Source organism: Bos indicus, chromosome 7, assembly GCF_029378745.1.
Source record: "Bos indicus isolate NIAB-ARS_2022 breed Sahiwal x Tharparkar chromosome 7, NIAB-ARS_B.indTharparkar_mat_pri_1.0, whole genome shotgun sequence".
Lineage (NCBI taxonomy): Eukaryota > Metazoa > Chordata > Mammalia > Artiodactyla > Bovidae > Bos > Bos indicus.
In genome coordinates this window covers 79,653,280-79,678,522 of record NC_091766.1, presented here as the reverse complement: position 1 = coordinate 79,678,522, position 25,243 = coordinate 79,653,280, and the positions used below count along the sequence as shown (strand labels likewise).

At 42.8% G+C, this 25,243-nt stretch overlaps 1 protein-coding gene across 4 annotated transcripts in view; it reads right to left on the bottom strand.

Moving 5' to 3' along the window:
• LOC109561123 (teneurin-2) overlaps nt 1–25,243 on the bottom strand; it is a 765,441-nt gene that overhangs the window by 419,206 nt on the left and 320,992 nt on the right. For all 4 annotated transcript variants that reach the window (XM_070793964.1, XM_070793965.1, XM_070793967.1 and 1 more), the window contains one exon: nt 7,383–7,592. In XM_070793964.1, the coding sequence (XP_070650065.1) occupies nt 7,383–7,592 (210 nt within the window). The remainder of the gene's footprint in view (nt 1–7,382; nt 7,593–25,243) is intronic.

Here is a 25,243-nt window from a genome sequence, read left to right as displayed (position 1 = left end):
TTAAGATGTTGCATATAGCTCCTAGGGCATCTCGCCTGTATTAATATCATGAAACCAGGGGCAGAGATGGAGAGGCAGAAAGTACACAATGCTTATCGACCTTGGGAATTTTGTCAATAGCAAGATTATTTGCTGAGAAGGAACATTTCGGTGCCGTATGTCACTTCCATGCTGCGCATCTCCAAAGGAATTACCTGTCCATCTTGCCTGTGTGCTCATTTGCACTGTGGTGCAGACAAGCGATCCCGACCATAGCTGGGCTGGAAATAGCTGAACCTACAAAATTCCTGTGTGTGGGCGCATGTGCACATGAGCATGCATGCATTACAAGAAGCCACAAATGAAAAGAAGAAAAGGTCCGACCTCTGTTTATCAACATCAAGAGAGTTCCTGAGAACGATCAACTCCCAATCTCAGAGTGGAAGACCTTGTTTAGGAGGTACTCTGGGAGCCCAGGTGCTCTGCTTTTTCTGCTTGCTGGGATGGCAATCAACATTTTCAAGCACTTGTCATCAGATGCCAAACCATGCTTCTCAACCTCTGCAGGGAAACTGCAAGGAGCTACTTGGCCTGACTGCATAGGTCTCAGTTTTGACAAAGCCCTAGAGGATGGGGTGAAATTCACACTATGCAGGAAGAGGGGTGGAGGGTAGGCTCTAAATGGGGGGAGGGGGCGTAGTTTGGTCCAGCTGGATACAAGGAACTTACACATACAGAATATTAGAGCAAGAAGGGAAGATTTTGGGCCAGTGCTCAACCTTGACAAGTAGGGAAACTGAGGCACAGGATTGACTATTAAAGTTCATGCTGTGAACTGAATCTTCAGCTTCTATTTTAGGGCTTTCCCATTACACCCAGGCTTCCCAAACTTGCCAGACCCTAAGAATCATCTGATCAGAGAAGTGAAAGCATAGTTCCTGAGCTCCTCCTAAACTTATTCAACCAGAACCTTCTGCAAAGAGCCAGGGGATGTGTGTATTTGCCAAGCAGAGGAGGTCAAGACTATTTTTGTGATGTGGTATCAGTTTTTTCCCAATCTTTTAAACAGCGTAACTCGTGTCCCTTGAGGCAATGCTCTCATTGTCTTTTGTTTCTCTCAATAAGTCACTTAGATATTTTCAAGGTTAACATTTAACAGAGGAGTGGGGATAAAAGTCTCTGGAATTAGGAAGGTTAGGTTTGATACCCAGGCCATTCATTTCTCAGCTTTGTGACGTCACTTCTTCTGTGGTGTTACTCCATGGTGTTTCATCCATGGAATGCATATGATGGTAATCCTTTTACTCTGGGATGTGGTGGGGATTAAATAAATGAAAGGAGGTATGCGCTGTGCTGTGCTTAGTCCCTCAGTCGTGTCCGACTCTTTGTGACCACATGGACTGTAGCCTGCCAGGCTCCTCTGACCATGGGGATTCTCCAGGCAAGAATGCTGGAGTGGGTTGCCATGCCCTCCTCAAAAGGAGGTATATAAAGTGTCTGACATAATACCTAGTGTAAAGGGAGAAGGCAGCTTTGGGGGAGAAGCAAACCCATGTGTTTTGCGTTTAGGGCAAGAGCAAGGTGAAAGTGTGGCCTCCCCAGCCTCGAGTCAGCACCCAGGACTTGGTCCATGCTGCTGGAGCACTGGAAGCCCTCTGCAGAAGAGGCAGTCAGACCACTGCCTAGAACCAGAAAGGGATTACAGGCAGCTCTAAACATCTGGCCCCCATGTCCAAGTTGAAGGAGAAGAACTGGGAACCAAGCAACTCATGCACAGAAGAAATCCCATTTGGGGATGTGAATGATAATTGGACTCGATTTCCTGACCCCCAAGTCAAGAGTGAAGAATGGAATCTCTCCCGAACAGGCGTGCCTCTTTCTGCTGAGGTTCCCACTGAGTCCTTTACACTGGCTCTGCCACTGCTTGTCGTGACATGTACACGTGTTATTGAACACTTTCTCATTTAAAGACAATCGACAAAGTTCTAGAGGATCAAAAACAGGAGAAACCAAGCAAAAAATAGGTATACTGAATATGGTTTGTATGTTCCTCTGAGTTGGGATATTCTAAAGCGCCTTCACTCCCCCTCATTATCCAGTTTTCCCATTCACACATGATGTAAAGCATTACACGTAGTTCCTGAAGACACTGATGGATTCATTTATTTAATAAATACTTATTGAGCATCTATTTTGCACCTAACACCAGAATCCTACAGAGGAGCTTTATGCATAATGAATTGAACCTAAGAGAAGAAAGAGAAGCCTAGAAAGAACAGGTTAACATGGGGTACCTTAAAAGAGGTGCAATAAACTGTGAAGAGGTGACTCACTGGAAAAGACCCTGATGATGGGAAAGACTGAAGGCAGAAGAAGAGGGAGGCAGAGGATGAGATGTTTAGATAGCATTACCAACTCAATGGACATGAATTTGAGCAAACTCTGGGAGATAGTGGAGGACACGGAAGCCTGGCATATTGCAGTCAGTGGGATCACAAAGAGTCCAATACGACTTAGCAACTGAAAAACCACCACAAACAGTCTCACAATGTAGAAGGATTTTTAAAAGAAAACAAGTTCGTATTATCAGCACAGTCAGATCATCCATGTGTGAAAGAATTGCTGTGAGCTATTTAGGAAATCCTAAATAAAATTAAATTAGAGTGGGCATAATCTATTTAAGGAGGCAAGAAAATTTGTAACATATTAGAGGAAAAATTCTTCCCTAAGCCTAAAATACACTGGGTTGGCCAAAAAATTTCTTCAGATTTTTCTATATGCATGTATAGGAAAACCCAAATGAACTTTTTGGCCAATCCAATACAAGGGGACATCGTTTCATTAACTTAAAAAAATTCTGGGCACTCCCCTTATGCTTGATCCCAAATCCAGCCCCGTGGATGGTGGGCCAGGCCAGATGAATGAGACTGTCTTAGGCAGTGCTTTAGTTCGCAGGAGAGGATGTCATTTCTAACATCTCAAAGGCTGTCAAGACAAAGCTGTCATACAGAACATCTGCTTCTCAGGTTCTGGGTGAGGACGACCACCCCAAAGTTCACTAATTTCTGTGAAACATTTAGTTATGAGCAATGATATTTAAGGTCAGTTGCCCATGGGACAAACAGCTGACATGGTCTTTTATAGAACTAAGGTTTATCTATGCATCAAATCAAGTTTTGCCCCTGGGTTGTGCAATTTTGGCAAATTAGTAGAAAGGTTTTTTAACTGAAAATGTTCTCTATGGCTCATGAGGAGGGAGGTCTTAAGACATTTTGACAGGACACCCTTTCGCATGCATTATAGCACGTTTCTGGGAATCGGTCATCTTTCTGGCCTCACTAATATAAGGATTTGCAGAATTTCCCTGAAGCAGTCAGTTGATTTGTTTTTATCTCACGGATGTTGTGTGTTGGGGTTTTTCTCTTTTTGCTTTGGTTTCTGGGAAGCTTAGAATCAAGTTTTTCTATCTTAAATAATGGAACGGGACTTTATGTATATAAGCCTATATGTATGCTTTTCTCCCTAGACTTTTCCCTTTATTCTCTTATAATTTTCCACTTTTTGAGAAAAATTTGTTAGAAGCTGTCCAAATTATAGGGAAGATGTAAGAGAAGGAATGAATGAATGGATGGATGGCTGAATGAATGAATGGATGAGTGAAATTTTTTGCTTTATGATGCCAGATAAACAAGAGTATCGTTTAATGAGCTAGGCAACTGAATTCCTGAACCACTCTAGGGAATTCAGGGCTTGCTGTTTTGAAGTACTATGTTCTTTAGAATTAGCCAAGGTGATGCTTTTTAAAAAAGAGTTGGGTACCTTCAATGCGCTTTAACAAAGTGACACTCTCCAGCGGAGATAGCATCTTTGTCACACAGAACCAATGGAAAGGGTCCTGGCAGATGCATACTGATTACATTTCTTCTGCATACTTTGATGTTACTAATGAGTATTCAAAATCCCTTTATTTAGACTTTTAAGAAAATGAAAACTCAACCTTTTAGAGTGGAAGAGGTAAGTCAATGCTTTTAGACTATAATGCAGCCGCCCAGGTATTTTCTGCCTCATATGCTGATAGCAAAATGCAAACCCCATTCCTATCTGGAAGGTACTCTTAGGCATCCATCTGCAGGAGCCTCCATTATGCTGCCACTGGGATCCAGACTTTTTTCTTCTAGATGAGTTACTTCACAGAATCTGAAATTATGCTGTTGTAGACAAGAAACATCTCTGGAGCTGACCTGCCCTGGCAGAAGATCAGAACACAGGATGAACCACTTGCCGGAGCTCAGTTATCTGGAAGCAAATGCTTGAGGGGATGGGAAGCACGCCTCTTCTAAGCATCTCACTAGCTGAACCTGGCTACCAGCACGATTGGCACAGATTGAAGGTTAGAGCAATTGGGCTGCGCAGGTGCCAAGGGTTTAGGACCGTCCACTAAAGAATGCACAATAGTCATAGAAAATAATGACGGTGGAGCCGTAATGGTGAAGTTTTGTTGTTGCCTTGAGATGTTCATGTTGTCAAAATCATTTTAGTGTACAGTTTATGTCCAGTTTGTCTCTTTAGAACAGAAGCTCTTTGAGCAGGAAATGAGCACACTGACTCTCCTAATGATGGGCTTCACTAATGTCAAGTCATAACAGCAACAATCAGAGGGCAGCAGGAAAGAATTTTTTTTACTGTCATGTATGTGCTGAAGCTGTTGGAAGGGGTTTTATTTCACCTAAGAAAGAGACAAGGACCAAACTGGTCCCAGATCTTCAAAGCACAGGGTCATTGCCAAGAGACTGGCTTCAAAAGGTCTGTGTTCTTAAGCAGCTGAACATAACACAACCAATCACGTGGTCACTTTATGCCTCCACAGCTACTGAAAAAGCCAGCCCCTTTCATCAAACTCAATTCACAACACCCAGGCACGGCTCCGCACTTTGCATCTTCTGCGTCAAACTCTATTTTCAATCCTTTATGTCAAATTTAAGTTCATGGCAACTACATTCAGATCTTGATAGAATCCCCAATTTCCTTTGGACCCCACATCCATTCCACAACACACGCACACATGTGAGCACACACATATTCAAAATGGATTTGCACTCACTTTAGCACTAAGCCAGAATCAAGAATTTTGAATGGCTGCCAGGTGACTGGAGCTTTAACCAGTTCTCAGATTAAGTAACCTTCTGAGAACAAGGACAGAGCACATTTGGATCTTTACCCCGCAGGTGAAGACACCCGTCACTGTAGTCTTAAGTGGGATGAAAATGGACCCTCAAATTTTCTGTGGTATTTTTCCCTATTACTGAAGCTTAAATAGCTATCAGTCTGAAGTGAGCAAAACAAATTGGTGCGAGTGAAGAAAAATGGATAAGTTTGAGTCCGAACACACGCATCTGTTGTGTCCACCAGAAGGAGGTCTTGATTAGGCAGCAAATCAACAAAAATTCCCTATCAACCACTTACAATCTGATACAACAGAAAAGAAATCACTCACAGCGTTATCACCAAGAAAACATTCTAGACAGCCCTGAGTATGAATTGACCCCTCTTATGGAAATCATCTTGGCTTGGGTATACATATATGCATAAAAGGAGATAGTTTTTAAAAGCTCATTTTCTTGCTAATAATCATCTGTTTTTAAAAAGCTATCAGCAGGTGCACCTCATTTCAAAAGCCTCTTGTCCTTTATAATACAATATTCATCACGATTACATAGTATGAAATAAAAAGCAGCAAAACATAAGCGAGGATAGTTCAATTAAATGCAACATAATCTCAGAAGCAAAGGGAAAAAAAAATGATCCTGTAGCTAAAATCAGGTTCTGATGAAAGAAAAAAGGGAATATATTTCCACATATTTTTAATTATATAGAATTTCCTCAAACATGATTTTTCATAATATATTCCATTAAGTTAACATCATATTTGAAGAAAGAGCATTTTCCGATTTCATTTTAAGCCTGATTTTGAGCAATTACAGTGTCATTGTTCCGCGGTAGAAAGGTTGAATTCATTTACTGTGTGGTTATGCTAGTTATGATTGATGTCTCTTCTCCAAATGATAAACCAATCACCCCAATGATGTAATGTCATTTTAAGAGTGCCATAATCACATTTCTCTCAAACTAGAAGCTCTGATGAGTTCTAATAAAGATTTATGGTAGATTAAAGGCCTTCATAATATCAACAATGGATTGCTCATTTGATGAGAGATTTGATTAGGTAATTTTTTTTTGAAAAAGAATATGAGTTTACTAAATATATCAGGGCTGGCTTTGAAGAAGGGCATGGGCCATCATAAGTAGCAGTCCATCATTCCATCTCCTGAATGAATCATCTTTAATGTATTTAGGAGGTCCTTTCTAATTGTAGAGGTTGAGGCCATTGGTGGCATATATTCATGGATGGAGCCCAAATACAATCTCATTGAGGAACACCCTTGGCATAGAAATCCAGAGCTTTCTGGATTTTGATGGGATATGCTAATGAACACCATGAGAGACCAACTCCAAAGATAACTCCAAAGCCTTAGGGGTTGGGAGCAATTAATTTCCGCAAATGTCTTTCCTTGGGCTGTGGGTACTTAACCCTAGATCCTGCCCAATCCTACAGTCACGTGTTTTGTGAGCCACCAACAGCAGAAATCAAAATAAGGCATTGCTACTTCTGGGTCTAGGGCAATTCCACCTAAGATTTAGAGATCTGGAGCTGAGGTAAGTACCACAAAATCCTCAAAAGGGGGATGGAATGCTGTGACCAGTCCTTTTGATGTGTGAATGTGAAAATCACGGTGAGAATCAAGGATTTAGAGGTGTTATTTATCCTGGTACCACAGAATCAGCTCATTAATCTCAAGTGAAGTGGGACAAATAGAGGGTCAGAGGAAAGATCACCCTCAAATGCTTCAGACTTGGCAAGACATTCAGCATTCACATCAGGAGAACACATTTTAATTGCAAAATCATCTAAATAAGCAAGGAAGAAAGAGTCAGAAGCCAACCATCAAAAAAAAAAAAAAAAAAAAAGATCTGAGATGCATATGCATTGGTCACGATGAGGGTGTCTGTCGCCTATGACCAGAATTATAGTAACACAGCATTCAATATTCCGTCATCTCTCTGCACTTCACCTTTGAGACCTGCAGACTCTCATGTGCAGCTAGGGGGAAGTGCTTCCCACTGAAGGAGGGCCAAGCTCTGTTCAGATAAGCCACACCTCTTCAGTAACCACGACCTTCAACAAATAGACCCTGAAACCTCAGTGTCACCAGATGACAAAGGCACTTCACCTCCTTGCTCCCCACACCACCTTCTCCCCAGCCCTGGTTTCAGAGGTGTAGTTTCGTAGGAGACGCCAAATCATCACGCGCACAACACATGTTCAGACGCCACGGTTTCCTTACCACTGCTGGAGGCTTGCTGGGGCCCTGAGCATGCTCTGAGCAGGTATGAATTGGGGGAGAACTCCTCATCGGGGTTGGTGTCCATGATTTGATGGGAGGTGTTGCTGTCTAGCAATGGCATCTGGCAGCTAACGGGTGGAGGATTATGGGAGCTAGGCAGCTGAGCAGATGGGAGGAGGCTAGACGAGGATGTAGGTGGAATGGGACGACCTGGGAAAGAGGACAGAGGGGTCAAAGGTCAGCAATGAGTGTCATGAAAGCATCCAGAGAAAGTTACATTACAATCACCTCACAATACAAATCTCCAAAAAAAAAAAAAAAAAGCTCCAGATGTATTTTTTTTGAGTGATTTGATGGTTTTTCCAAATGTCCAAATTCATACGATTGTAGTTGTGTATTTCAGAAAATGGACATGACAACAGAAGTATCCATCGACACAGCTGAAATGGGATCAGTCAGGAAGACATCCACTTCCTTCTGTCTTTCCTGCTATGGTCCTAATCGACGTTTCCACCATCTCTCAATAGACTAGCTCCCTTCTGTTCTCCCTGCTTCCACTCTTGCCACACACCTGTCTCTGACCCTTTGTTTCTCTCCCGTCTCTACAGCAGCCAGAATGCTATTTTACTGATAGACATTAGATCATATCATCCTGCTGCTTGGCACCTTCTGGTGGCTTCCCACTTTCTATAGAAAGAGACCCAAACTCTTTACACTGCCCTGCATGTCTCATCTACACTGGCACCAGCCGCCTCTTCCATCTCACCTCTGACAGTGGCCCTTACCATGCTCCACTTTTATTCTCCAGCCAATGTACTATCTTTATTTCTGTTGCTTGCACACATCACACCATTCCATCTTCAGAGTCTTCACACTTCCAATCCCTTCTAGTGGAACATTCTTCCTTATCTGCAACCTCACTGATACTCACAAGCCTGCTTCTTTTCATTCAAGCCTTCCCTGTTTGCCTTCTTGAGAACTGCCCATTTATCTGCTCTATCCTGTCATCCTGTTTAAATTTCTTGACAGCCCTTATGACTATTGGAAGGGAGATATGTCAACTTATTTTATTCACCCCTATGTCCTCAGTATCTTCCTAACAAACAGCATCTGTTGAGTGAATGAACAGATAAATAAGGGAGACTAAAATCAAACTCATTAGTTTGGGGAAGAAGGGGAGGAGAGGCAGAAAGGGCGACACATTTGCATTTCAAAGAAGTGGCCAGCGTCACCATTGTCTGGTGGCTCAGATGGTAAAGAATCTGCCTGCAACGAGGGAAACCTGGGTTTGATCCCTGGGTCAGGAAGATCCCCTGGAGAAGGGCATGGCAACCCACTCCAGTATTCTGGCCTGGAGAATTCCATGGACAGAGGAGCCTGGTGCGCTACAGTTCATGGGGTCCCAGAGAGTCAGACAGAACTGAGCGACTAACTGTTTCTTTCACCACTGTCTTCACCATGTGGTTCTTCTGGACATCACTGGGAAATTTCTACAAGGACCATCTGCACCAAGCCATAGGGAGGAGCAGCCAGCCTGGAAGGAGGTGGGCAGTGTCTTGGAGCTGGCCTTCGGTCAAGAACTTCTCCCGCACAGAAGGCTGCTACAATGCCTCTTTTTCTGTGGCAGGGAGCTCCTCACAGCAGAACTGCTGAGTGAAGGTAACTGCTGTGTGGACTTTAACCTGATTCACCCTTATATCTTGGGGTCCTTGTGACTGCTTGCCTGCTGGTTTGTTCATTTGGAAAGCTCAGAAAAATGAGCCAAGAACAGCAGCCCAGGGGATATGCCCTGTCGAAAAGAGGGAAGGTATTAAGAAGGCAAACTCAAGAACCAGGTTAGAGTTTCAACTCAGGCAAGACATGCCCGAGGCAGAAGAAACCCATGTTCCTGCTTTTAGATGCACTGCACCTGTGAAGGCATTTTCAAACATCTCATTATTGTTAAGTCACTCAGTTCAGTTCAGTTCAGTTGCTCAGTCGTGTCCAACTCTTTGCGATCCCATGAATCATAGCACGCCAGGCCTATGTCCAACTCTTTGAGACCCTATGGACTGTAGCCCTCCAGGCTCCTCTGTCCATGGGATTTCCCAGACAAGAATAGTACAGTGGGTTGCCATTTCCTCCTCCAGGGGATCTTCCCGACCCAGAGATTGAATCTGCATCCCCTGCACTGCAGGTGAATTCTTTACCACCGAGCCACCTGGGAAGCCCTCAGATATTACATCTGGATGTATATTTTTGTCATCGCTTTTGTAATTGTATTTCATGATCAGTTCCCCAGTGCATTAAATGTTATTGACAGATTATTTTGAATCAGTAAAATGTATAAGCATCTCCTAAAGGCACTCTGCTAAACACTGAAGATACAAAAGTAAGCAAGACATCATCCTTGCCCTCAGAGAGCTCACAGTCTAGTGAGAGAGGCAAGCAGTAAAATGCATCATTTCAGCAGCACATGGTAAAGAGCATGATGGTCCCATGTAAGAACATGCTTCTATGGGGGCCCAGGAAGAGAGACCAGGTTGAGGTAGGGGTGGAGGGTCAAACAAGGATTCTTGGGAAAGCTGGTATCCAGGCAATCTTCAAGAGAAGAGGAAAGGGGCTCCTGGTGACATGAAACAATGAACAACAGCACAGACACGTCAAACCACTAGCCAGTTACCCTTTTTGAGGATGGGAGTGGCAGAAAGAGATAGGAAACAAGGTACCCTTAAAGCTTAAATGTTAGAGTCTCGGTAACACAGTCGAAGAAGACTCATTCCTGCAGCAGGTCAATGGATGAATGAAGTTTGGTTTAAAAAATCCAATTCATTCATAACTTGTTCAGAAGCCATATAAGGCACGATATTCTTGCCAGATGCTCTGGCAAGGGTAGGCTGAATAATCAGCTTGTGATCAGAATCAGTACTCACATTTAATCAACGTGACTTCCCCCCAAAGCTGATAAAAATACTACCATCATCATCATTATTTTAACTGCTAATCTTTTTGCATGACTATCTGCCTCTCACAGCGCAATCATGATCAGTTCTACGAGGTTAAAGGATTATCACCCCCATTTTGCAGATGAGAAAACTGAGGCACAGCACAGTGAGACTGCACAGGCAGCAGGTGACAAGTGCCAGGTCTGCCTGTTCCCAAGTCTCCTCTCTTACCCGTCTGCATGCTGTTTGCCTAACCTGCATGGTGACAAAAATGGAGCAAGGTGACATACAGGGAGGGGAGGTGATGGACAGGAAATCATATTTCAGGTTTCCCAGTCCCCCATCCCAAGGCACTCTGGAGATTCCAAATGAGAAACACTGCTTTGAATAATCATTGATAGCAGCTATCAGATGGCAGAGTTCAAAGCTTTTCTCAAAATTCTGTTATGAAGTTCAAAGTGGCTTCTTCACAGCCACGCTACCCTCCACCTTCTTCAAGGCTCCTTGATGCAGAGGCAGCCTGACCAGGGCACGGTGAAGTTGGCATTGACATCTACTTAGCAGCGAGGCAGTGGCAGGAATGGATTTTAACTCCCAATCAATAGGCTTTAAAGTTTGTATTATTGAGGCATATCTGAAGCTGCATGTTGAAGAACAAGGGTGGCTGGGAGCCAATTTTTAAATTCCTTTGAGTGACTGAGGTGGAACTGAAGTTCAGGGGCAATTTTCCAGGAGCCTGATATGATAGTTGCTGTGAAATCATTCTTTACACGAACTTTTGGAAATTTTGTTCAGCACGAATTCATTTCCTAGAGTACAGACAGGACTGCTTTTTAATTTATACACATACAGACAATGGAAGAGCAGCCCTAACACAGTGCAAGCATGAGAGTTATTCCGGTCTATTAGAATACGTACTGTAGAATTAACTGATTCTTGTAAAATCCATGCACCCTTAAAATCCATGCTTTGGTAGCTCCTTAAATTCTCTAGCTGGTATCCACTACTACTTGGGAAATTTCTCAGTCCCAAGATCTGCCCCCAATCAAATTGTGTGCTGTTCTCTATTTGCTATGTCATTTGCTAATTTTGTTCACTTATGCTACATTTTTCCCCATGACTATTCCAACTGACAGAGACCATCTGTACAGACACAAACAGGTTCCAAAGTACAGGGGAGAAAGCTGGAACTTACACAGGCTCACTTTATAGACCATGATTTCTTACTAAAATACTTAGTATGGGATGGGCATGAAACCAGGGGCTACGTCCTTACCCAGTTCCTACTTGATGCACTATGGGGGCTCCCTGACCCCCAAACTATTTTTGAAATTTTATTTTAAATGTGTATAGAGTCCACGGCAAATATACAGAAAACCAGGTTTCATCAATCTGTTAAAAAGCAAGAGGAAACATGCAAAGGCAGCAATGTGTCATTCATTAAACTCACATGGTCTTGATATGTGTGGGTGCATATGTGTGTGTGTTTTCTAAGATCCCCATGTAAATCAAAGTCTAATTATGTGTGAATGGATTCCCCATGACCTTAAAAGTGGGAAGTAAGTAAAATTTGCTGATTTTTCTGCTTTCAAATGAGTAAGATTTTGTGACAGTTTCAATTTGTAACATGTTTTTGGATTGAAAGACACATGGCGTGGGCAAACCACTTAAGGCACCTCTCTGTGCAGCCTCTGGACCTGTCCCTGTCCTCACTCCATATAGAGAACAAGCCTGCCCCTCCTTGAGGAGTGGGCAAGCAAGGGAACTGTTATTTGTTCTCACTATCCTCGGCTGTGGCATGAGCCCCAGTAAAGCTTAGCCTGACAAAAAAAAAAAAAAAAAAAAAAAGGACCCTATGAATTTTTACCTAACTAAAAAATTTATGACATTTTGATTTTACTTGTTTGACTTAGTATGAATAGAATGCTAGATTTCTAATTAAAAAAAAAAAAAACAGATCTGCAACAAGCAACAGAGGTTTACTGTATAGCACAGGGAACGGTAGTCTTTATGATAACCTATAATGGAAAATAATCTGAAAAATAATTTATGTGTATAACTGAATCACCTTGCTGTGTATCTGAAACACTGTAAGTCAACTATGCGTCAGTAATACATACATTTAAGAAAAGCCATGTAGCCAGACAAATCAGTTTCATGCTAGTTCTGACTGGTAGTGGCTGTTCAGAAGGCTGTGTTGAGAAGGATTCTGAGGACACCCTGGGCTCTGAAGGAAATAGTCGAATCATCAAATAGAAAAATCATGGATAAGGAATGACGGGAAAGGCAACATATCTTTAGAGTGCATTTGCCATCTACGCTCCCGCCCCTCATGCATCATCTGCTTCAGCCACATCTGAAAACCTCACTCCACACCATCTGTGGCTGAAGTCACCCTGCTTTCTCTCCCAATGTCTTGATCACAGCTCTGTTTTTCTTCTTACGCTGACTTGGATCCAACTCTAGTTCTCCCACCCAAGATTAAATGGCTACAACCTACTCTCCATCCCCAAAGCAGTAAATATCATCCGTGAAATTGCTGCTCTGCCCAACTGTTGCTAACACATTCACTAATTTATGATTGAGGGCATGTTGCAGATCAATTCCCCAAATTCACTTCCAACAAGTTCCTCTTTCGTTCAAAAGATTAATGGCTAGCTGATATTAAAATCTTTTGTGTAGACAATGCATAATTGATCTATGCAGGGACAGGGTGTCAGGATACTCGGTGGAGCAGAGACACACGGGTGGGAGAAAGTCAAAACAAAACAACACGAACATCATGCAGAACGATTACATATAAAAAAATAAGTGAAATGACCTCATTATTAAATATACATGTGATTTCGCTTTGTGCTAAACACTTAGCCAACTATGTTACATGCACTTTTCTCTTATAACATTCACAACTTCTCTGTGAACAAAATCCTATTATAATCCCCATTTACAGGTGAAGAAACTGAGGCTGAGACGGACTAACTTTCCTAATGTTGTACCAATAGCAGAACTGGCTGGGATTTGAACTCAGGTGTTCTGATGGCAAAACCCAAGCCTCAGATGGTTCCTTCTATGCTTTCCCACTTCCCACATTAAAGAAGAGAGATTGCTTTAAAAAAAAAAAATGAACAGGGTATGAACCCCAGACTCATTGATCCTCTTCTGGAAGGCACCATAGAGGTCAGCCTTCTGCTGCTGCTGCTGCTGCTAAGCCACTCCAGTCGTGTCCGACTCTGTGCGACTCCAGAGACAGCAGCCCACCAGGCTCCCCCATCCCTGGGATTCTCCAGGCAAGAATACTGGAGTGGGTTGCCATTTCCTTCTCTGAGGCATGAAAGTGAAAAGTGAAAGTGAAGTCGCTCAGTCCTGTCTGACTCTAAGCAACCCCATGGACTGCAGCCTACGAGGCTCCTCCGTCCATGGGATTTTCCAGGCAAAAGTACTGGAGTGGGGTGCCATTGCCTTCTCTGAGAGGTCTTCCTAGGGGAGGTAATCAACTGGGGGCAGAAACAAGGCTCTTCCTGGAAATAGAGATCACACACACACAATACATGATTTGCAAAGAAAGAAAGCAATTCTTAAGTCAGAAACAAGAACTCCTCTGGTTTTGTAAATTTAAGCACTTAATAAAAATATCACTTTTGTGTTAAAGTTGAGGTTGCAAAAGGATGGCGTTAACAAAAGCAAAGCAGTTGGTCGAGAATTTAAACAATTGTCCTAATGACATTTCCCAGTACTTACTGTTTACTCAGATGTCTGACAGAATTATCCATTTCCCTTCAGATGTTTGGGATTTATGAAATCTGTATTTCTGACAGAGTGAAAGTGAGGTATGTGGGTATGTATGTAAACAGAAATAATTTCAGTGTCTGACACTGCGCCCTCCTTTTGTTGAGGAGGAAATGGCTATGTACTCAAGTATTCTTGCCTGGGAAATCCCTTGGACAGAGAAACCTGGTGGGCCACAGTCCTTGCAGTTGCAAAGAGACTGAGCAACTGAGCATTTGGTTTGTAACTGATGAATAGTTGAGGAATGTGGCCCCACTTTCTTTGGATTTCCATGTGAACATCATTCTGGAAGATGGATCAGATCTTTTTAGCTCTACCTAGTTCCACACATGGAACTTGCAGAAGGCTGTTGGTGGGACAGCTCACTCGAGGTAGGGTGAGCTCAGGGAGGCACTGGGGCACGGGAGCCCCAGCTGCCACCACATCTGGGCCAAAGTACCCTGACAACTGCTCGAGGCGGACTCCCTGCCTCCAGCTGAAGGAATGTGGATGAAGCCGCTGCACATCTCTTCAGCTATTTTATGTGCTAAGAAAAAGACTCTGGACTTATCACATACCCTTCCCCAATTGTCAGGTCGTTAGAATAGGAAAAAGGAGTCCAGAATGGTGGTGGCTAAAAGACAAGGGAAGGGAAAAGCCCTTGAAAACAGAACAAAGGAAGGTCCGAGGACTACCATAAATGTCGGGGGAGTTTGTAATTTCCTTGGTTCTGTCTTGTCACAACAGAAATTTGAAGCAATGGCTGGACGAGTGTTACAGCTCCATGTTACAGCTCAGTTTTATTTAGAAAGTAAAGGAAAATACATCCTCGAGGCATGAGGGCATATCGGCCCAAAAGACGCAAAGAGAAGAGAGGCCCCCAGCCCAATTTTGGCTCCTCTTTTTTATATGTTTTTTTCTCCTCCCCCTGGGCCTGCCCTATGTAAACTGGGCTAGCCCGGAGAGCTGTTTGTTTTACCTGAGGTCCTCACTCTGGTTCTTGGACTTTCCTCTGTTCTATTTTCACGGGCTTTTCCCTTCCTTGTCTTTTAGCCACCGCCATTCTGGACTTGCTCCTATTCTACTACCTAACACAATGCTCACAGCAGCACTGTCTAGAGACTCAGGGATGCTAATAACAGAGCAGAACCAAGATCTGAACTTCAGCTTGTGTTTTACTGAAACTGTAATGGATTATTCCTAAACCTGGACTTGGCTCATGTTGAAATCCACCTGTTAATTGCCTTCATCATCCAACCCACCCCATTCTCACTTTCTACTCTGCCCTAAATGAAATCCTGGATTCTAATGGATGTGATTATCCAAGAGTCTTGGGCAAATGAGGATCTCTGCCTTCCTGCTTACAGCATTCCTGTCTCGATACTGTGTAACCATCCTCAGTTCCTTGGTCCACCTGCTTTCCTCTGTCCTCCAAAGCCCAAGGCGGGAATGGAGAGGGCACAGACTTTGAAGCCAGGCTGACTGAGTTCTGCCACTTTCTGTGTGAGTTTAAGCAATTAACTTCACCTCTTTGGGCCTCTCTGATGACACGAACACTGATGAACACTGACTTTACATGCTGTAGTGAAGGCCAGAGATAATATATGTAAGGTGGTGTCTGACACCATGGTAAGTGCCAGGGACTCAGATGGAGACAGTGAAACTTGCAGCTTATTGGTTCCAGTTAGTCTGCAAGCACCTACTCTGTGTGCATGGCCATGCGATAGTCATGGGGTCTATCATTCTTCCCTCTTGGGTTGAGTCTGGTAGATAGTGAGTCTGGAACAATGTAGCTATCCTGCCAGTCCAGGGGAGAGGCTGCCTGAGAAAGGGGTATGCAGAGAGGACAGCAGAGGTGGGAGGGGCAGAGAGGGATACTCGGATGGCACTGTTAGGGTACTGGATTCAGCTAGGACTGAAGCAACTCTGTCACCGAACTTCTCAATATATGAACCAATTCATTCTCCACCCAACCCTCTTTTTTTTGTTTTGTCTGGTTTTTTGAGTCACTTTGAGTTGGTTTCTGTCACTCAGAAGGAAAAGCATCCTGTCTAAACCTGGCTAGCAAGCCAAAGTGAGAATATGACTTGGTCAATACCATAAAGTTATTTAGTAGAACACCTAGAATAGATTTCAGGGCAGAAGACTTCCAGAATTATGAGATGTTCATGTTCTATAAGCTGATTCCCTTCTTGTTAAATCACGAGAAGTTGAACATGTTGGGTCCCAGAGAAACCATTTATGGCAGGGGGTACCTAGTCTATTGATATGAATACTATGGGCATCAGAGCATAGATGCCGGCCAATGTTGGTATCAATCAAGCTTATACTGCAGTAGCCTTCTGTCCTTGGCAATGGAGAAAAACTCAGATCACCTTCTAGCTGGACTGGGTCTTACAATAAATGTACCGATCTTGGAGTAGGGTGAGAGAATCACCCAAGACTCAATTTCTTGCCTGTGTCTAGATTTTAGAAAAGAACAGAGACAGTAGGTTCGATCAAAACTGTAGAATGCAAAGTGACCTCAATGAATATAGCATCTGAAAATTCAAATAGGCATGTATATATGTGTGTGTGTGTGTAATTTTTACATCACATTATGTATTTATATTCCCCTGCTGCTGCTGCTTCTGCTAAGTCGCTTCAGTCGTGTCCGACTCTGTGTGACCTCAGAGATGGCAGCCCACCAGGCTCTGCCATCCCTGGGATTCTCCAGGCAAGAACACTGGAGTGGGTTGCCATTTCCTTCTCCAATGCACGAAAATGAAAAGTGAAAGTGAAGTCGCTCAGTCGTGTCCGACTCTTAGTGACCTCATGAACTGCAGCCTACCAGGCTCCTCTGTCCATGGGACTTTCCAGGCAAGAGTACTGGAGTGGGTTGCCATTGCCTTCTCTGATATTCCCCTGCTAGCTGCTTATATTTAGTGTAGATGTTAGTCTAGATCAGTCATTCTTAATGGGGGTAAATTTTGTCCCTCCAGGGGACAACTGGCAATGTCTGGAGACATTTTGGTTGTCATCATTCAGTGGGATGGGGGAAGGAGAGGATGCTACTGACGCCTAGTGAGCAGAGACCAGAGATGCTGCCAAACATCCTACAATGCACAGGACTGTCCTCCACAACAAATAACTTCCAGCCCCAAATGTCAACAGTGTGGAAGCTGAGAACCCCTGGGTCAGCATGTGTGACAGCTTGCGATTAAAATCCTTTACGTGACATGGTCAATTTCTAAGTAGCTCCTTTTTTTCCCAACTGATAGAATTAGGTAGATATTGGAGAAGGAAATGGCAACCTACTCCAATATTCTTGCCTGGAGCATCCCATGGACAGAGGAGCCTGGCAGACTATGGTCCATAGGATTGCAGAGAGTTGGACACGACTGAGGCGAATAAGCATGCATGCAGGTAGATATTAGAAGTAAAAATTGGATCCAGTTAGCTCTTCACCCAAGAAAACTTCAAGCAAATAAGTTTAAGATGAAAATGGGGGGATTTAAGTTAAAGAGAGGGAAAAGTTCCTCAGAGCAAATCTAATTTGTTGCTAAGAGACATTACAGTTGGCCTTTATCCAGAAGATGGGGAGACCTGCCTGTCAGTAGAGAGTTGGGTTGCCTTTACAGATATAAGAGATTCAGGGAAGAACATTCCAGCTCGGGTATAGGTAAGTGCATCTCACCTGAGGAATTTTCATGATGACCTCTTATGTCTTCTCAATGAGGCAGTATCAGCTTAACTGGGCTTGAGCTATTCCATATCAGGCCATTTCAAGTTTTTATTTTTACAGCAGAAGACCTAATTGCCCTCTTCACTCACACTTCACTGAACTCACTAAAGCCCAGTTAAGCATTTTCTCGAAAACAAATCGTTTTCAGATGGCCCTGGCAAAACTATCCTGATTTCACACAGGCCATTATACATAATTTATCGGAAGAGTGGCAGGCTGTTGGACTTGCCCCAGTTAAAGAGCCTCTTTCAGGAGCTTGAGCATGAACTGTCTTCACAGTTTGGGGCTCCATGCCTTTGAGTGTCATTCCTAGATCTCATGAACAACTTGCCTGTTTATATAGCACATCTTCCTGGCAGCACTGCACTTTGGAAGGTGTCAAATATAGATCGGGCTCTAGATAGAGGGGAGAGTTTATTTTTGAAGTAATATGATTTCTATAATTTTTCTTAATGCCAGCCCTTCCATATTCATGAGATGAAATGCAGTGAATCTGTACAGTTTCCCCTTTGGAGGACATAAATTCTATTCCACCAGAAGCAATACAACTCTTTACCCAAGGTAAGGGAGTCTCAAACACATTCCGACCACAAATTCCTAGTTCCTCGATACATGCATCTTAATTACATCTCTCAGCTTCTTTAAGATGAGATGGTATTATTATTTTGGTGATGTGCACTTGTGTGGATCAGTGCTGACTGATGGAACTCTCCGGGATGATGGGTATGGTCTATGTCAATAATGATTAATGCATGTGAGTACCGAACAACTGAAAGGTGACTACTGCAAATGAGGAAGTGAATTCTTAATCTAAGTTCGTATAGCCACATGTGGCTGTCGGCTACCATATTGGATGGCCACCAATATGGTGTATAAGTCTAGCCTATGGTTCTAGCTTACCACTAAATGGTATCCCTCACTCCTGTGTCTCTCTCCTCCATTCAAGAGCCAATATATTTCTGAATATACAGATTTGTTCCTGACATCCTCCTTTACTTTCCCAAGGCTCCTTAGTGCCTATGAAATATAGTTCTAACTCTCCCATGGAATTATCTCTTCCCAGATGCTCTCATGCCCTATACACATCAGAGCACTGGGATGACTGAATATCCATCTTCCCCTTCCCTCCTTCCTTATGTATGGAAGTCATTCCTTTCTCTTTGACAGTTTCAACCTTCTCCTGCAAACCTCCTGGAACACTCAGCTTAAGCATCATCTTCTTTATAAATCTTCCCTGACCACCTCACCCACTGGTTACCCAGGACATCCTTCTATCATTTTGTTTGTAATATGTTAACATATTTATTTTTCTACATGTCTGGCTCATTCATGAGACTATGATGATCGGGTAGAAATGAGGGATCCTGGACCTCTGTATCATGGTACCCAGTTCAGAGCCCGTACACTGTAAGGAGTGGTGCTATTGGTTGATTATAACAATTTATGCCACAAATATTTATTGCACATGTGTCAAATGCACCACAGTGCTGACTTTACTGCTGGATGCTGTTTCTATTGGTCTTGGGTTTTTGGTGCCTCTCAGTGTGTCAGTATTTTGCTAAAAAGAATTTATTCTGATTTTAAATGTATGTTTTTCTTTTAATCAAGTAGCTGGTACATTAAGAGTTGGATCATAAAGAAAGTTGAGTGCCAAAGAATTGATGCTTTCAAACTGTGATGCTGGAGAAGACTCTTGGGATTCTCTTGGACAACAAGGAGATCAAACCAATCAATCCTAAAGGAAATCAACCCTGAATATTCATCAGAAGGACTGATGCTGAAGCTGTAGCTCCAATATTTGGCCAACTGATGTGAAAATCTGACTCACTGGAAAAGACCCTGATGCTGGGAGGGATTGAGGGCAGGAGAGGGGGGTGACAGAGGATGAGACGGTTGGATGGCATCACTGATTCAATGGACATGAGTTTGAGCAAACGCTGAGACAGTGAAGGACAGGGAAGCCTGGAGTGCTATAATCCATGGGGTAGCAAAGAGTCGGGCATAACTTTAGTGACTGAACAACAGCAAAATATTCAGCTACTGCTTCATCTGGTGCTCAAATGAAGACACAGCAATATGCAACAACCTTGGAGGGAAAACTTAGTGCTTGATTTATTAACAGGGACTATGTCAGTTGCTAAGATGGTGCTTTCTAAGGAATTCTCCACGGTGGTGGTGTGACTATTTTTTGGCTTGGCTGGGTTGACCCCAGAACCTAAACCCTGTTTACGATGCACTCCCACTCTATAATTATGAAGGCTTCCTATCCCAGGTCAGAGGAGTGACCCAATACTGTCCAAGAACACAAGAAAGAAAGTGAAGTCGTTCAGTCATGTCCGACTCTTTGCAACCCCATGGACTGTAGCCTGCCAGGCTTCTCCATCAGTGGGATTTTTCAGGCAAGAGTATTGGAATAGGTTTCCATTTCTTTCTCCAGGGGGTTATCCCAACCCACCTGGGTCTCTCACATTACAGGTGGACTCTTTACTGTCTGAGCCACCAGGGATCCCAAGAACAGAAGGGGCAAGTACTAAATGCAGTTCCTACGGTGTCACAAGTAATACACAGAACATACACTGGGCTGTTTTCCAGTCCTCCTGTAACCTACATTATATTCGCATAAGAGCTTATCTGGGGGGAAGCTTTTAGAGAAAGACTGAAAGAAACTGTATGCCCATGACAAAACTTAACTTTCAAAAGGTTTCCTTAGGAAACATCTTCCATGACATGTAGGAATCCGTCTTACTTTTACATTCACTCCTTGGGTTCATGGACATATAAGACTACCAACTGCTAAGAGTCGCTGAGCTCTTATAATGCACCAGGCATAATTTCCAAGCCCTTAAAATATATTATACTTAATCTTATAACAATCCTTTAGGGTAGGAAATATCCGCATTGCAAAGGACAGAAGACTGAACTAAGACAGGATGGGTTGTCTCCTTGTAAGAACTTGAGCTAAGGCTCTAGAGCTTTTAACACTGCATAGGGAATGACAATGAAATTCAATTAACCATTATAATGACAAAGTACCCATCACTGATGTGACAATATGATTGGCAGTGGAACCAGACTGAAGTTTAACTTAGCTCTGCCACTGAATTGCTGGGTGAATTTTGGCAAGTCACTTAACTTTACTGTTCTCAAATGCCTGATAAGCAAATGTATATAAAAATACAGATCATTCTAGGCACTGAATGAGATATTTATATAAATGTTCTGAAGTAAAGAGTAAATATTATCATTCATCAGAAGGTGATGAGAGAGATGTCCTATTCCCCTTTTCCAGGACATTTTGAGGATTAAATAATAACATATATGAAAGCCCAATGCAAATGGTACAGTGCTCTACACATGGTAACTGTTTTTGCTCTCATTATTGAAGCTTTCTTTTTCAAAGGCTTTGTTTGCAGACAGCAAACAGTTCTCAGCTCAAGTCTGTATTCTGCTCTGTGCCTTTGAGACAGCAAAGATAAAACAAGGGATCTAGGTGACAGATGCTTGAACTCTGTCATCTCCCTGTTGCCTACTCAGACTACCACCCACCCATTCCTCATGGACCACTCCTTGATAAGGTGCTAAAGATTAGATATTGAAGGAATAACCACCGATAGCCAACAGAAAGGCTGAAAATCTCCCCATCAAAGAATTTAGAAATGTTTGAAAACTAGAATGGAGAAGGTAAACTAGACCAGTACTAAGTCCAGCTTGTTAGGAGACCACAGATTAGTTCATTAGTTCATTCTTTCCTCATATAGTCATTTCTAAGTCACCGCCTTGGACATAAAGAATTCCCAGTAGTAGTACAGTTAGAGTGAGGAGGCCATGGCTCCTATTGTGGCTACCTGAGGGCTTGCTAGCTAAGGGATTTAAAGCAAATGACTTACCCTCAGTAGGCTTCAGTCAATGCATGCAATCAGTTCAGTAGAGTTCAGTTGCTCAGTCACGTCTGACTCTTTGCTACCCCATGGACTGCAGCACACCAGGCCTCCCTGTCCATTACAAATTCCCAGAGTTTACTCAAACTCATGTCCATTGAGTCAGTGATGCCATCCAAGCATCCCATCCACTGTTGTGACCTTGTCCTCCCACCTTCAATCTTTCCCAGCATCAGGGTCTTTTCCAATCAGTCAGTTCTTCACATCAAGTGGCCAAAGTATTGGAGTTTCCGCTTCAACATCAGTCCTTCCAGTGAATATTCAGGACTGATTTCCTGCAGGATGTACTGGTTGGAGAGTCCAAGGGACTCTCAAGAGTCTTCTCCAACACCACAGTTCGAAAGCATCAATTCTTTGGTGCTCAGCTTTCTTTACAGTCCAACTCTCACATCCATACATGACTACTGGAAAAACCATAGCTTTGACTAGACAAATCTTTGGTGGCAAAGTAATGTCTCTGCTTTTTAATATGCTGTCTAGGTTGGTCATAACTTTCCTTCCAAGGAGTAAGCGTCTTTTAATTTCATGGCTGCAGTCACCACCTGCAAGTGATTTTGGAGCCCAGAAAAATAAAGTCTGACACTGTTTCCACTGTTTCCCCATCTATTTCCCATGAAGTGATGGGACTGGATGCCATGATCTTCGTTTTCTGAATGTTGAGCTTTAAGGCAATTTTTTCACTCTTCTCTTTCACTTTCATCAAGAGGCTCTTTACTTCTTCTTCGCTTTCTGCCATCAGGGTGATGTCATCTGCATATCTGAGGTTATTGATATTTCTCCTGGCAATCTTGATTCCAACTTGTGCTTCATCCATTCCAGTGTTTCTCATGATGTTTTCTGCATATAAGTTAAATAAGCAGGGTGACAATATACAGCCATGATGTACTCCTTTTCCAATTTGGAACCAGTCTGTTGTTCCATGTTCAGTTCTAATTGTTGCTTGCTGACCTGCATACAGGTTTCTCAAGAGGCAGATCAGGTGGTCTGGTATTCCCATCTCCTTCAGAATTTTCCACAGTGTGTTGTGATCCACACAGTCAAAGGCTTTGACATAGTCAATAAAGCAGAAGTATATGTTTTTCTGGAACTCTCTTGCTTTTTTGATGATCAAATGGATGTTGGCAATTTGATCTCTGGTTCCTCTGCCTTTTCTAAATCCAGCTTGAACATCTGGGATTTCATGGTTCATGTATTGTTAAAGCCTGACTTGAAGAATTTTGAGCATTGCTTTACTAGCATGTGAGATGAGTGCAGTTGTGTGGTAGTTTGAGCATTCTTTGGCATTGCCTTTCTTTGGGATTGGAATGAAAATCGACTTTTTCCAGTCCTGTGTCCACTGCTGAGTTTTCCCAATTTGCTGGTGTATTAAGTGCAGCACTTTCACAGCATCATCTTTTAGGATTTGAAATAGCTCAACTGGAATTCCATCACCTCCACTAGGTTTGTTCGTAGTGATGCTTCCTAAGGCCCGCTTGACTTCACATTCTAGGATGTCTGGCTGTACCCACTACCCAATCCCTCTTGGCCAAGTTCTAGCACTAAAGTCAAATCACTGTCATCATCACTGACATGTATTGAGTTCTTATTGTGTGCAGCTACTGCACTAAACAACTGCATAAGTAGCTCAATGAATCATTAATTGTCCTATTTTATAGATGATTATCATTCCCTCTTACAGGCAAGGAAAATGAAGCAAAGAGCAGTTAAGTAACTTGACTTTGCATTCCAGGATATCTGGCTCTAGGTGAGTGATCACACCATCATGATTATCTGGGTCATGAAGATCTTTTTTGTACAGTTCTTCTGTGTATTCTTGCCACCTCTTCTTACTATATTCTGCTTCTGTTAGGTCCATATGATTTCTATCCTTTATTGTGCCCATCTTTGCATGACATGTTACCTTGGTATCTCTAATTTTCTTGAAGAGATCTCTGCTGCTGCTAAGTACCTTCAGTCGTGTCTGACTCTGTGCGACCCCATAGACGGCAGCCCACCAGGCCCCGCCATCCCTGGGATTCTCCAGGCAAGAACACTGGAGTGGGTTGCCAATTCCTCCTCCAATGCATGAAAGTGAAAAGTGAAAGTGAAATCACTCAGTAGTGTCAGACTCTTAGTGACCCCATGGACTGCAGCCTTCCAGGCTCCTCCATCCATGGGATTTTCCAGGCAAGAGTACTGGAGTTGGGTGCCATTGCCTTTTCTGGAAGAGATCTCTAGTCTTTCCCATTCTATTGTTTTCCTCTATTTCTTTGCATTGATCACTGAGGCAGCCTTTCTTATCTCTCCTTGCTATTCTTTGGAACTCTATATTCACATGGGTGTATCTTTCCTTTTCTCCTTTGCTTTTCACTTCTCTTCTTTTCACAGCTATTTGTAAGGCCTTCTCAGACAGCCATTTTGCTTTTTTGCATTTCTTTTCCATGGGGATGGTCTTGATCCCTGTCTCCTGTACAATGTCCATAGTTCATCGGATCTAGTCCCTTAAATATATTTCTCACTTCCACTGTATAATCATAAGGGATTTGATTGAGGTCATATCTGAATGGTCTAGTGGTTTTCCATACTTTCTTCAATTTAAATCTGAATGTGGCAATAAGGAGTTTATGATCTGAGCCACCGTCAGCTCCCAGTCTTGTTTTTGCTGACAATGCTACTGTACTATTACATAACACTTCCTAGTACTTGGCAATGTGAAGACGTAGTCTTAGCCACAATTGAACCCATATTCCAGTGGAGGAGACTAATACTCACTTTTTGAGCATTCACAATGTTCTAGGCAATATGCTTAGCACACATCATTGTTTGCAACTTACTAATCCTTTCCAACAATATTATCTGGAAGTTATGATAATTATTCCCATTTTACAGATGAGGAAACTGAGGTAGGTAGAGTTCCAGTGGCTGGACCAAGGTCACAGAGTAAGTAATGAGCAAAGCCAAGATACTAATTCAGATCTCTATGATTAATGATCAAATGGCCACAAAGAGTTATTGCAACATGAGTGAGATAAAGAGAGAAGAGTAAATAGAATCAGCAGGGAAGGCAGATTAGAAAGTGTAGCACTGTGGAGGTGACAAAACGACCTGTAGGAAGTTCTCCTTCAGCTCTAAAACTCCACAATTTCTAAATATCATCTATTGCCCCCAGATAACAAGTACAGAGATCAATAATCAGGTCAAGATCACAGGTGAGGTTGCATCCTAGCTGAAATTCACAACCTGACTTCTACCTTCCCCATCATCTCCCAGCCTGGCTTCCTTTTTTCATGAAAGTCAGAATGAATCTTCACATTTCTCTTTTCAGGTACTGCTGGGTCCTGTTCTCTAAAGGCTCATTTAGAATACTCACCAGGGGAAACTATGCTTCCATGCAGACAGCTGAAGACGTGAAAAAATGACCTTCGAAGGGCAGAAGGAAGCATTAAGGGGGAGAAAAGAGGAGCACTGACTCCACAAGTTGGCATAATAATCACACTGACCATATACCCTAGCCACATGTTTCTCAGTCTG